This window comes from Geotrypetes seraphini, chromosome 1, assembly GCF_902459505.1.
Source record: "Geotrypetes seraphini chromosome 1, aGeoSer1.1, whole genome shotgun sequence".
NCBI classification, from domain to species: domain Eukaryota; kingdom Metazoa; phylum Chordata; class Amphibia; order Gymnophiona; family Dermophiidae; genus Geotrypetes; species Geotrypetes seraphini.
Genome location: NC_047084.1, coordinates 485885972 through 485899755, shown reverse-complemented (window position 1 = coordinate 485899755; position 13784 = coordinate 485885972). Strand labels below are relative to the sequence as shown.

The window sequence follows — 13784 nt, the reverse complement described above, 5'->3', positions numbered from 1 at the left end:
TCCAGGAACCCCTGCGAATTTTGAAAAACCGTAAATACGGTTTTTTGCCTGTCAAAAGGCAGGAGAGGCAGGAGAAGGCAGCTGGGGTGCCCGTGGGTGCAGAAAAACACTCGCAGAATGCACCAACCGCTTCTTCCTGTTACTAAAGTCAGGCTACACCAGATATGGGCAATTCCGGTCCTCGAAGGCCAGAATCCAATCGAGTTTTCAGGATTTCCCCCAATGAATATGCATTGAAAGCAGTGCATGCAAATAGATCTCATGCGTATTCATTGGGGAAATCCTGAAAACCCGATTGGATTCTGGCCCTCGAGGACCGGAGTTGCCCATGTCTAGGCTACACCAATCAGGAGCTGATCTGACATGCCAGATAGCATGGCAAAGCAGCTCCTGATTGGTGTAACCATGATTTTAGTATAAGGAAGTGGCGGTTGGAAAATACCGTGAATTACTGAGTCCGCGATTCGCGAATCTGCGAGGGTTTAGAAACATAGAAGATGATGGCAGATAAGGGCCACGGCCCAACAATTCTGCCCACTCTAATTACCCCCCTAATTTCTTCCTTGAAGTGATCCCACATGCTTATCCCATTTTCTCTTAAAATCCAGCATGCTGCTGGCCTCAATTACCTGCAGTGGAAGACTATTCCAATGATCAACCACCCTTTCGGTGAAGAAATACTTCCTGGTGTCACTATGATATCTCCCACCCCTGAGTTTCAACAGATGTCCTCTTGTCACCGTAGGTCCTTTAAGAAAAAAGATATCCTTTTCTACCTCAATATGGCCCGTGATATATTTGAACATCTCGATCATGTCTCCCCTCTCTCTACGTTCCTCGAGTGAGTATAGCCGTTCCTCATACAGGAGATCCTTGAGTCCTGAGACCATCCTGGTGGCCATTCGCTGAACCAACTCAATTCTGAACATCTAGTTTGGCGTGCTTTTTGTGCAAGGGTAGCTTCTCTTAGGGCTGTAACAGTGCCTAGATTTTCTTACCATTGAATACCAACCACACTTATGAAAGTGATTTCATTCTCTTTCTTTTCTATTAAGTGAAGTTTTTTTTTTTACCAAATGAAGCTCAACTGAGGTTTTTTCTCCACTTTTCATTCCTTTTTCTTGATGTGTGCCATATATGTGAGAGTGTGTGTGTTTGTGTGGTGGGTAGGCCTTTCAGTGTTGTAGGCCCTGTTGTTCCATATAGGGCATATTTTTGATTGAGTATGATTGTGCGCATGTCCTTTCCCTAATTGTTTCTGAGTAGTTGAAATCACCCATTATTATACTGTTGCCCAATTTGCCAGCTTTCCTGATGTGTGAAAACGTTTCCTCATCTGTCTGCTCATTCTGTCCAGGGGGACAGTAGTATAACCCCACCCGTATATTCCTTCCCTTCCCACAAGGATTTTCTATCCATATGGATTCCACACTGCTATCTGAGTTGCTCAGAATGTTTATTTTGTTTGATTCAATTCCGTCTTTAACATATAGCACAACCGCCCCCCCCCCCCTCCAATTTGATCTACTCTATCATTGTGATATAATTTGTACCCAGGTAATACAGTGTCCCATTGATTGTACTCCTTCCACCAGGTCTCTGAGATGCCAATTATATCTATCTCATCATTCAGTGTTATATACTCTAACTCCCCTACTTTAATTTTTAGACTTCTAGCATTTGTATACAGACACTTCAAATTGTGTTTTTTCCTTGTATCTACAGGCTGCTGAGAAGATGACAGGGATAAATTCACATCTTTACTCTGGATGTCATCATAGACAATACGATGAAATCTTCCACCCAATGTGCAGCGGTGGCCAAAAAAGCAAATAGGATGCTAGGAATTATTAAAAAGGGATGGTTAACAAGATTAAGAATGTTATAATGCCCCTGTATCGCTCCATGGTGCGACCTCATTTGGAGTACTGCATTCAATTCTGGTGTCCTTATCTCAAGAAAGATATAGTGGCACTAGGAAAGGTTCAAAGAAGAGCGACCAAGTTGGTAAAGGGGATGGAACTCCTCTTGTATGAGGAAAGACTAAAACGGTTAGGGCTCTTCAGCTTGGAAAAGAGACAGCTGAGGGGAGATATGATTGAAGTCTACAAAATCCAGTGTGTGCAGCTGCGCTGTCCTGGTTCCCCTCTGAAATCACTTCCTGGTCAAAGCGCCAGGAAGTGACATCAGATGGAAAGCCAACGCCAGCGCAAGCAGCAGGCCAGCACAGCTGCACACACTGGCAAAGATTTAAAGAAGTACAGGGGAAGGGAGGGCGCGAGTGGGAGGGGGACTTGGAAGGAACAGGGGGGGCAGAGAGCAGGGTGCAGGGGGAACGCCATCACCTCGGGTGCCTGCTACACTTGCTATGCCATTCGATTTGATTTTCCCGCCCAATTGGGAATTTTTCAAGCATCCTGGTGGATTTTGTAGTCTTTTCACCCAACCCACCTTGTTTTGGCCTCTCCAACCCCATGGTGTAAACAAAATAAACAAAAAATACTTTTCCTCTCTCTATTAGACAATGAGCGTAAGTTAGAACCTAACACCAGCTCTGGCAGGATACATGCTTCAAATCTGACAGCATGTAATCACAAAATAGAAAATAAAATATTTTTTTCTACCTTCCAGTGCCATATCCAAAATTTGTTTCTTTCCCACTGTCTACCATCTCTCTCTCTACCCCTTGCTTTATGCCCTGGGTTAAGCCTCCCAATTCCCCTCCATACAGCATCTCTCCTTTCCTCCCTTCCATTTTCATGTGCAACATTTCTTTCTCTTTCCCTATGCACCATCTCTCCCTGCCATCCACCCTATATTACATTACATTACTATATCCAATATTTCTCCCTCTCTCTTCTCCATGCATGTTTCCCTCCTCTCCACCATATGCAGGATTTCTCCCTCTGTCCCCCCCCCATGTGCAGCATCTTGTCTCCCCTCCCATCCCCCTGAGCAGCATCTTTCCTCTGCTTCCACCCCTACCATCCTTCTGAGCAACAGCTTTCTATCCCTCCTTCCACTCATCGCCCTGTGCAGCAGCACACCACCGATCCTCCCACCGCGAGACATGACATACCTCCAAAGCCTCCTAAAGCAGCGGCAGCACTCTGAATGGGCTGCTTTACGGCCTGCCCTGCTAGGGTTTCCCTCTGCCGCGTCACTGTTTACATGTATATGCAGGTACTTTCTCTGTCCTAAGTGGGCTCGTAATCTAAATGTTGTACCTGGGGCAATGGAAGTTAAGTGACTTGCCCGGGGTCACAATTTGCTGCAATGGGAATCGAACCCGATTCCCCAGGTTCTCAGCCAACTGCACTATTAGGAATACTTCTCCACTCCATCAACAAATGAGAGAATTCCATAGGTCAGGGTTGTCCTATGACCTACAATCTGCAAATTCTTAGCACAATCTGAAGAGTCCGATAGGAAGAGCCAACTGCTATTTAAATACTGGCAGCTGCATGATCAAAAGCAGTTTCTTTGAGACAAACAGTCCAGGCAGTAGTCTGTTACATGAATGCCTTCACAGTATCTGGTGTGCCTTCACAGTATCTGCTCACAATAATCCTGCTGAGCAATAGCCAGCCAGTTGGATACAGCAAACGAAAGAGCTGTTTGTTCCATCTGTTTACAGTGTAAATGAGATTCTCTTACCAAAAGCAGCTGCCATGGTGGGGTCAAGGGAGGGCTGGCTATCTCCAGAAGGGAGGTCAAGGCGGGTGAAATCTCTGCTTTTGTCATTGTTGTATTTTACATTAAGGCTTGTTAACTTGGAAAATTCAATACGGAGTGTGCAACATGCATTGTAGATATTCTGGCCATCCAGGACCTGTTAAAAAAAAAAAAGCAGCATTTATGAAGCAGCTTATAAAATAGTTAAGTAAAATAACATTGCAAAAATATTAATTGCACAAAAGCAGATACTCAGACTGTACATATTGCATCAGAAACACATTTTTCTGTGTCTTACCTTTTAAAGTGGGAAGGGTTTAAGGAGCAGTTTCCTTCTCCTTTGGGGTTACATCTGTGATCTGACACCATCTTGCAAATTCTATATACCATATACTGTATATCAGTGTTTCTTGACTTCTTTACCACCTAAGTTTAAGAAATATCAGCCGAGTACCTCCACCCCTGACCCACCTCCATAATAACAGTACTAATTGTAATGCAATTTCTTCCATTGATTTTTTCATATACACACAATATAATCTTATTAATACATAATGGTAGCCACAAAATTAAAAAAAAAACAAACAAACCACAAAGCAAAACTGCATGAAGAGAAAAAGTTAATTATCATTTACATTCGGTTTTTATTCCAAAAGTCAAGGCAGATAACTTTAAAATATGCAATGTCACCTCAGTAACAACTATAGAAAAATAGACAAATATAGACAGCAGATATAAATTCTCAAAACTGACACACATTTTGATCACTAAATTGAAAATAAAATAATTTTTCCTACCTTTGTTGTCTGGGGTTTTCATGAGTCTCTGGTTGTACTTCCTTCTGACTGTGCATCCAATATTTTTTTCTTTCTGCCTCCTGCACGCTTCCTCTCCTCCAGACCTCATTCCCTTCCCCAGCCAATATCTCTCTTTGTCCCTCCACGAGTCCAAGTTTTCTTCCTCTCTTCTCCACCTCTATTGGCAACATGTCTCCCTCTCTCTCACTGTCCCATCTGTCTTTCTCTCATTTCCTCTCTTGCTGCAAAGGGAGTAGGGAAAAAGAGAGACAGAGAGAGAGAGAGATCCAGGGTGCATCTCTCCCACCCCCTCTACTGCCACATCCAACATTTCTCCTTTTCTCATTCCCCGAATCATATGCAGCATTTTTCACCACTGGCCACCAGCCTCATGTCCATTTCTCTTTCTATCACCCCTCTCCAGCACCATGCCATATCTCTCCCTTCATCACTATGTCCAATATTCCTCCCCCTTGCATCCCCTTCAATCTGTCCCTCTGTTCACTCTCTACCACCATATCCAATATTTCTCCCTCTCATCCTTCTCTTCCTCATGCATCTCTACCTCACTCCTCTCTCTATGCCCAACAATCTTCCTTTTCTTCCTTTCCCCATGTGCATCATCTCTTTCCCTCCCTCTCACTCACACACTCATGCCCAACAATTCTTCCTTTCTATTCCCTTCCTCCCTCCTATGTCCCAAGTTAGTGCCCCCTTCCTCCCTCTCTTCTGTGTCTCATGTTCATGCCTCCTCCCTTCCTTCTTTGTCCTGAGTTCGTGCCCCCCTCCCTGCCTTCCAGCCTTTGTCCCAAATTCATGCCCCTCCCATGTCCCAATGTGCTCCTTCTCCCCCACCTCCTTTCTCCCTTTGTCCTACGTTCATGTCCCCTTTCTCCCTTACTTGTTACAACACGCTCACTTGCTCACTCCCTTCAGGGCTGTTTGCAGGAACACGGGCAGCAGCACGTGGCTAACCCACAAGCCTTCCTTCTGACAAAAGCTCTGACGGAGCAGCTCACCCAGAAGGAGGTAACTGGGATCCCCTGCTAACCCAGAAGGCTTCCTTTTGACGTCAGCTCTGACATTGGAGGGGGCATGCAGCTGAAGAGCAGGAAGGAGGGCATGAGATCCCCAGCGGCGGTGGTGTCCATTGAGGAGGAAGGGGGCAGGAGACCCGGGCAGCACCATATACCCCCCACAAACGGCTCGTGTACCCTTACCGCATGTTGAGAAACTCTGGTATATCTTTGAATTTAAACCTATTGGAGTAGAAACCGAGAAAACAATTTCCCCCCTATAAAAGGGGGAAAATTGTTAACTGGGGTAGGGAGGATTTAATATTCAAGTGAACAGGAACATCCCCCTCCCTTCCCCAACATAGGGCTTGTTTTCCTCTAAATACACCCCACCCGTGGTTACCCCACCCTCTGATACAGTTGCATTAGGGGTCTCTGAAACAATGTTGTCTCTCTTGTATTCTATTTCTTTCTCCATCTCCCACCTGCTCCCACAGTTACCGGGAGGTGCCTGCTTTTATTCCCTCCATCGGCAGACACAGATGAGCAAAGTCATGCGCTGAACCAATTCATGGCCTGGAGCATCTGCACATGCTCAAGGCCTTTCTCGCCATCAGCCCAGCATAAAGCTTTGCATATCAGCATCCGGTGGAGGGAAGAACTGCTAGTGGGGTGCATGGAGAGTAACAATGCCAGTAACTGTGGAGAAACTCGAATGTAAATAGATATCCATGTTTTCGGCTTTTTTGCCTACAAATCTTAGTTTATATTCGAGTATAAACAGTAACTTGTATAGTGTTAGGCACCTGGATCGGCGTGACCAGCTGATGTAGGCACATAACTTAATTGATTAATGAGCTTAATTTGTGCAGATAATTGGAACTTAACACCTCATAATTGGCTTTAATTGGACTTAATTGAAAGTTATGTGCCTAACTCAAAAATCACGACTCTGTAAAAAGTTAATGTCTAGTCCAAAGCATCTAACATAAGAATTGCCGCTGCTGGGTCAGACCAGTGGTCCATCGTGCCCAGTAGTCCGCTCATGTAAAGGCCCTCTGGTCTGGAGGTCTGCACGGGAACGGGGATCGCGGGAATCCCGCGGATCCCACGGGAATCCCCCCTATCCCACGGGACTCCCATGGGGACCCCCTCTAGCCAACGGGACTCCTACGGGGATGGAAGGCTTTGGAAACAGGGTTCGTCCATATAATATAATGGACACGTCAGCCTTAGTAAAAGAGGGGGTTTATAAGTTAATTACCTGAACTGAAAACAAAAAAAGAGTTCCACCAAAGAGAATCCACAAAGAAAACAACAACGCAAACACAAAAGAAACTGGAATTGATGATCCTGTCAGAAGTAATTGCTGCTTTTTATGGGGACAGGCGGGGATGGAGGTAATTCCTTGTAGGGATGGGTGGGGACGGAGAGGATCCTGACGGGGACGGGTGGGGACGGAGAGGATCCTGGCGGGGACGGGCGGAGATGAGTGGGATTTCTGTCCCCGTGCAACTCTCTACTCTGGTCAAAGACCAGTGCCCTGAGTCTGGCCTTACCTGCGTGCAGACGCAATTCTCTTTAGGACGCCGACATGCGATCGACACGCTATCGGAGGCTGCCTCTTAGGCGTCCACCGAGATCAGCATCCTAAAGAGAATCAGGCCCTATTTGCCTACACTTGCAAACGTCCAGGGATATTCTCCCATTTTATTTGCCCTTCCAACATGATGGGGTAATTTTATAAAATGGTATTTCATGCGTAAAGCCTCTTTTACATGAAGAAAAGGCCTATAGCTAAAAGTTTAAACAGTTGGTTTGCCAGCTGATGCAGTTAGACCATTACAGATAGCTAGTTATTAAATGGAAGGGAACTGTTTGAGTTCCGCAACACCGTAATTATAATCTTTTTATTGCTATGCAGCGACAAATTTTCTGGTGTCGCACGTATTCGAGCAGACAGCCTAGGCCCCTGCTTTCACTGGAGTATGTACCTTGGCATCAGCAGAAGGGAGTAACCCTGAAAAACATCTGTGTGAACTGAAGCCTCTTGTTTTATCTGCTAGTAATATCTGAGAACTAAATCTAAGGAAGGTAAAAGTTATGACACCACCTGTTTCAGAGTTTATAATGAAGACATAGAAGTTATAGCCATTTTCTGCTTCCTGGAATCATTAATCTACGAGAAGGGCTCCAGCATTCAAGATATATGACTGACTTGTACTTGCCAGAGCTGCGCGAAGGGCTACATAAAATGTATAAAAGCAAGAATGTGTCCTTACATGAAAGATCTTAATTGTACATACTATGATTTTTTTTTTCTATTATAATCCATGGATGCAAAGTTGATCATTAAGAAACATGGCAGAAAAGTAGTGATGCATTTATAGATTGGAAGTGAAGCTTATGAATACCATGGACAGCTAAAGAGAGAAATAGCTGAGTCCTGGACCAGAGGAAACTGAAACTCTCACTTGAGGCCCAAATAACAACAATGAAACTACCTTACTTGGGACATAATATATATGACAACCAGATTCCTTAGAAACATAGCAACAGATAAAGGCCAAAGGCCCATCCACAGTAACCATTATCTAAGAGATCCCATGTGCCTATCCCAAGCTTTCTTGAATTCACAGTCTCTGGTTCCACCACCTCTTCTAGGAGACTGTTCCATGCACCTACCACCCTTTCTGTAAAAAAGTATTTCCTTAGATTACTCCTGAGCCTATCAAATCTTAACTTCATCCTAGACCCTCTCATTCCAGAGATTGCTTTCAAATGAGACTAGACTCATGCACATTTACGTCATGTAGGTATTTAAACGTCTCTATCATATCTCCCCTTTCCCGCCTTTCCTCTAAAGCAGTGGTCCCCAACCCTGTCCTGAAGGACCACCAGGCCAATCGGGTTTTCAGGCTAGCCCTAATGAAAATGCATGAGAGAGATTTGCATAGAATGGAAGTGACAGGCATGCAAATCTGCTCCATGCATATTCATTAGGGCGATCCTGAAAACCCAATTGGCCTGGTGATCCTCCAAGACAGGGTTGGGGACCACTGCTCTAAAGTAAACATATTGAGATCTTTAAGTCTGTCCCTATATGACTTATGATGAAGACCACGCACCACTCTGGACCGACTCCATCCTTTTTATATCTTTTTGAAGGTGCGGTCTCCAGAGTACTATGCTTGACAGGGCTGATAGCAAAAGAGGTACTGGACAACCAGCAGCAAGATGGATTCATTCAATCATATTGACTATGAATACTGTATGCCATCAGAAATAAACAGAAAAAAAGAGCACACTGGACTTGACTTGGTGCTACTTGATCATCATCAGTGTCTGAGAAATGGAAGATGAGAACAAGGATATGTTAAGAAGTACAGTGGTACCTTGGTTTACGAGTGTTTTGCAAAACGAGCAAAGCATTCGCAAAATCGGCGCCTCGGAAACCGAGCGTGCCTCGATTTACGAGCGCCCCTCGCGATCTGGCACCCCCCCGCCGGGACCTGAAGTCCCCCAGACCCACCCAAACCCGCTTCTTACTTTCATCTGGCCTCAGCACCAGCATGTCCTGTGCTTTGGTGCCGGTGCCCGAAGATCGGCCTCCTCTTCTGTGCTGGGCCTTGAGCATCTGCGCATGCTCAAGGCCTGCAAGTTCACGCTCTCTCTGAGATTTTCAGAGATCTCGGAGAGAATGTAAACTCGCAGGCTTTGAGCATGTGCAGATGCTCAAGGCCCAGCACAGAAGAGGAGGCCGATCTTCGGGCAGCGGCACCACCAGCGGGTGAGTCTGGGGGACTTCAGGTCGCAGCGGGGGGGGTGCCGGATCGCGGCAGGGGGGTGCCGGATCGTGGGGGGAGGGTGCCAAATCGCGGGGGAGGGGGACTTCAGGGTGAGCAATGCCGGTTCTCATGGGGGGGGGGGATAGAGCAGCGCCACTGGGGGGTGGGAACATATCAAAGCGAGTTTCCATTATTTCCTATGGGGAAACTCACTTTGATATACGAGTATTTTGGTTTACGAGCATGCTTCTGGAACGAATTATGCTCGTAAACCAAGGTACCACTGTACTTTAAAAAAACACACGGTCAAAGAAAATATGTAGATTTGTCGAACATCGTAACTCAAACTGTTTGATATTATCTTTTCCATCTCTGAAAGGTATAAAATATAAGATGATTCACTGCAAATCATTTAACATTGCAAAAGTTTGGAATTTACTAACCATAATAATTCTTATTACTAATATGTATGCTCTGTTTCACAAAATTCTGACCACATGGCTCTTCCAGAAATTCTGATTAGGGGTTTAGCTTGACTGTGATTTTGCACTGTATGGTCTACCTTTAGGGTTACCATATGGCTCCAGAAAAAGGAGGATGGATTCAGACATCCGGGTTTTACTTTTTGCTGACATCAATGGAAGTAACAGATAGAGACATCTGGGCCTTTATTTCCATTGAAAGCAATGGAAGTAAACCCGGCTGTCTCAATCCGTCCTCCTTTCTCTGGAGCCATATGGTAACCCTAACCTTTGTGAAGTAAAAATACTGTCTGTAACCCACTGTATCAAAAGTCTTTGTTAGTTTAATCTGATTCTAACTTGCATTGTATGTTTATTTCTGTGTAATGATAATGCTGTTGTAACCCACCTCAAACCCCACTTTGGAGGAGTTGGCGGAATATAAGATCACATATAACATAAGATTACATAACGTTTAAACATGGGTAATGATGCTTCAAATAGTGCTGTAAACTTGAACGCTCAACAAAACCAAACCCATGTGGTACACATACTTCCACTTTTGGATATTTGCTACTTTTCTTACCATTTTTGCGTGATATGCATGGATGGGATCGGCATACTGAAGCAAGGCTTGGAACTGATTGTTTTTTGTGAACGTGATGATCTTCAAGACAGTTCCAAATTTGGAGAAAATCTAGGGGAAAGAAATTTAGATTTTTCAAAACCGTGAAATGCTTTTCTACGTAAAACCTTCATACGTTATATCTCTTAATTCCTTCTATGCTATAAGTAGACAACAAGGACAGTTCACTTTGACAGACCTCCAATATGCTACAACATGTGACCACAAGAGACGGGAAGTACAGAACCTTGTTGAAGTTTCAGGTCCTCCTCCCTTTTTAGTTTAACTTTATTTATACAATTGAGTGCTCCACAGATGCAGAAGGGGGAGGTGAGGGATTCTAGGGGGCGGGAGAAAAACACAAAAGGAACTTGGAACTGGCTATGCGGCTTATTTTTTTTTTCTTTCTTTTAGTTATAACTGTAGATTCTATATTAACAATAATAATAATGACAATAACTTTATTTTTCTATACCGCCAACACCCAAAACGTTCTAGGCGGTTCACAGAATAAAGAGGACTTGCAATGTATAAGAGGGCTGGACTGTTTGTTATTCTGTGGTTCATGTTCCTTCTCTGCTGTGCCTTCACAACATGGCCCCCTTTTATCAAGCCGTGTTCGGGTTTTTATTGGCGGCTGCTGCAATAAAAGCTCTGACGCTCACAGAATTCCTATGAGCGTCGGAGCTTTTACCGCAGAGACAGCAAAAAAAAAAAAAAAAAAAAAATCCCTAATACGGCTTGATAAAAGGGGGCCTTAATTTGGACTATACTGAACAAGCAGCCTACAAGAGAAAGTATATATAAATAGATGTGAACTTCTGGCTGGGTCATGAGGCAGAAAGGCTGGTGATTTTTCTGCTCCCGGCTCTCCCAGTTTCGTCGGCGATAAATCAGTGTACTTCGACCCTTTTTTATACTGTGATTAATTTTGGAAATAGCAGGATACAACCTGGCATTTATTTTTATAAACAGTTGTTCTTATGGAATCAAAACCCAGGAAAAAGGCCACGAGCAGAGACTAGTATAGCAGATAAGAGCTCACCTTCCTCTCCAGTCCCCAGTTTTGGAATGGGCAGCGGAAATACAAGCTGAAGTCCAAGCTTCTATGGAACTGACTTAAGTAAGCAGCCACAGCTTATCCTGGACAAACTGGATATGATGGAGCTTGGCCACAGAGCTCCCTGCAAGGAGGGCGTTCTCCCCAGTGTGCTCTAAGGGGTCCTTTTACCAAGGCGGGCTACCCGATTAAGTGCGCACTAAATGCTAAGGCGCCCATTATATTCCATGGGCGCCTTAGCATTTAGCACACGCTAAAATTGATTAGCGCGCCTTGGTAAAAGGACCCCCTAAATTAATTAAGTTACAAATTCAGTTCACCTTGCTAGACCCTGCTCGCTTAAAGATTTTTCACACCACAGTTTGACATGGTTCCAGAGGCGAATACGTTTTTGGAGCGGCTGGAATCTTCTGACTGAGGGGCTGCACCTTGCACATCCTAGGGAAATTGAAATGGAGGAGCCACTTTTGTGGTACCGGCCAGGACTGGCCCGGCTCGATTGGGGACATGGAATTAGAAGCTGACTGAGGGTGGTGAGATTGACTGGGGTTTTTAATTTTTTCTTTTTGCTTTATTTTTGTTGGGCTTGTTTAATAAGTTAGATATTTTTTTCCTGCTTTCATTCTTAGGATTTTTCTTTGGGGTTCTTTGATATAGAGGTTTTCCCTTCTGTTGTGCCTTTTACGCACCTATAGTACTGAATTTATTGTATCATCTTTTCCCTCTTTCTTCTCTTTATATAGGTCAATGTAAGTACCGGTAATCACTGTTGGCAACAGCTACAAGTTAGTAAACGCGAGGCTGAGGGGATAGAAACCAGACCCGAGGGAGGGAGGGAGGGGGAAGGTAGCGAGGTGATGCCAGACTTGCTAGGGAAGTGGCACTAATTCAGGTTGGGGAGACACGTCAATTTTTGGAGTGTACTTGCCCGCTTATTATCAACCATACTTTTGAAAGTAATTTCACTCTTTCTTGCACTTTGAAATGGAGTTTTTTTTTGCCATAGAAGCTTTTTCTCCACTTTCTTTTCTTTTTTTGAGTGAGTGGTATATAAGATAGTATGTCTGTTTGAGTGGTGGGTAGGCCTTGCAGTGTCTTAGGGGTCCCTTGTTGTTCCTTATAGGGCATCGTCTGACTTATAGTGTACTTGCTACCCCATAGCAACACCTATGACAGGTGGTCCAGGGCCCCTCCACTTTTGTCTCAGTTCCCCCTAGCTTCCAGGCACGCCACTACTCTAGCTGGCAGAAATCCCCAAACCTGCCTTCTGATGAAATCCTGAGGGGAGTTAGCTGAGCTATGAAGAAGCAAAGTAGTAAGTGGCAGCACTGGGAGCATCTTCAATTCTCAAAGGAGTACTTTCTGATGCTGATCTTGCAAGATTCGCATCAGCCTAGAGAATGATACGGGGACAAATTTGTCCCCTTCTCCGCAGGAATTCAATTTCCCCATCTCGTCCCCGCAAGTTTTGTCACTGTCCCTGTCCCATTCCTATAAGCTCCACCTTAAACGCACAAGCCTCGAACACTTATGATTTTAAAGTGTTTGAGGCTTGTGCAGATGAGGACCGAGCTTACAGGAATGGGGCAGGGACAGGAAAAGAACTCGCGGGGACGGGACAGGACAATGAGTTCCCATGGAGACGGGGAAAAATTTGACCCCGTGTCATTCTCTACATCAGCACCCAGAAATCAACAAGTTAGTGGTACTGGTAACAACAGCTCAAAATGCTGTTGCTGACTGCTGCTCATCTCCAGATTTCCTCAACTGGTTAAGCTTGGGGATTCCTGCAAGCTAAGGTTGTTTTAAAAAAAAAAAAATTAATTTTTTTTTGGGGGGGAAGGGGAAAGAGAAAACAGAGAGGCAGAGAAAGAATATACAAGGCCTAATGTCCACTCATGTTAACTTTTCAAACCCTCACTACCACCCCAAATTCATTTCTGCGACACCATGCTGCAGAGGTAGCATTCACTATTCCAGAGGAAGGGGGGTGTCTAAATTTACAATCTATGATTGTAGGGTTCTGAAAGGAGTCCTGGTGCATGATTCTCCTTCCTCTCCCCTGACCCAAGACTGCAATTACAGTGATTGAAGTGAATTACATTAACAAGGACAGAGTAAAAATTAAAAAAAAAAAAAATCCCTGCATGGCTGTGAATAAATGTTTATGGCACCACATTCCAGTGATGGGTCCAACCGAGGTGGAATGTCACAAGAGGAGGAAACTGTCCAGTCTAGAAAAACAAACACCCAGCTGAATGACTTTTGCATCAGTACATTCCAAGATGATTCTCTGAATATTTTCAAACTTTCTGCTGCTGTGTTATAATTTCACAGCCTCAAGGTCTTTCTGCTCTCATAA

The 13784-nt window shown here is 44.5% G+C and overlaps 1 protein-coding gene across 6 annotated transcripts in view; it reads right to left on the bottom strand.

The window, feature by feature from the left end:
• PTBP3 (polypyrimidine tract binding protein 3) overlaps positions 1 to 13784 on the bottom strand; it is a 255937-nt gene that overhangs the window by 50464 nt on the left and 191689 nt on the right. For all 6 annotated transcript variants that reach the window (XM_033926068.1, XM_033926101.1, XM_033926075.1 and 3 more), the window contains 2 exons: positions 10324 to 10434; positions 3658 to 3832 (listed from right to left, as the gene is read on the bottom strand). In XM_033926068.1, coding sequence (XP_033781959.1) covers positions 3658 to 3832; positions 10324 to 10434 — 286 coding nt within the window. The remainder of the gene's footprint in view (positions 1 to 3657; positions 3833 to 10323; positions 10435 to 13784) is intronic.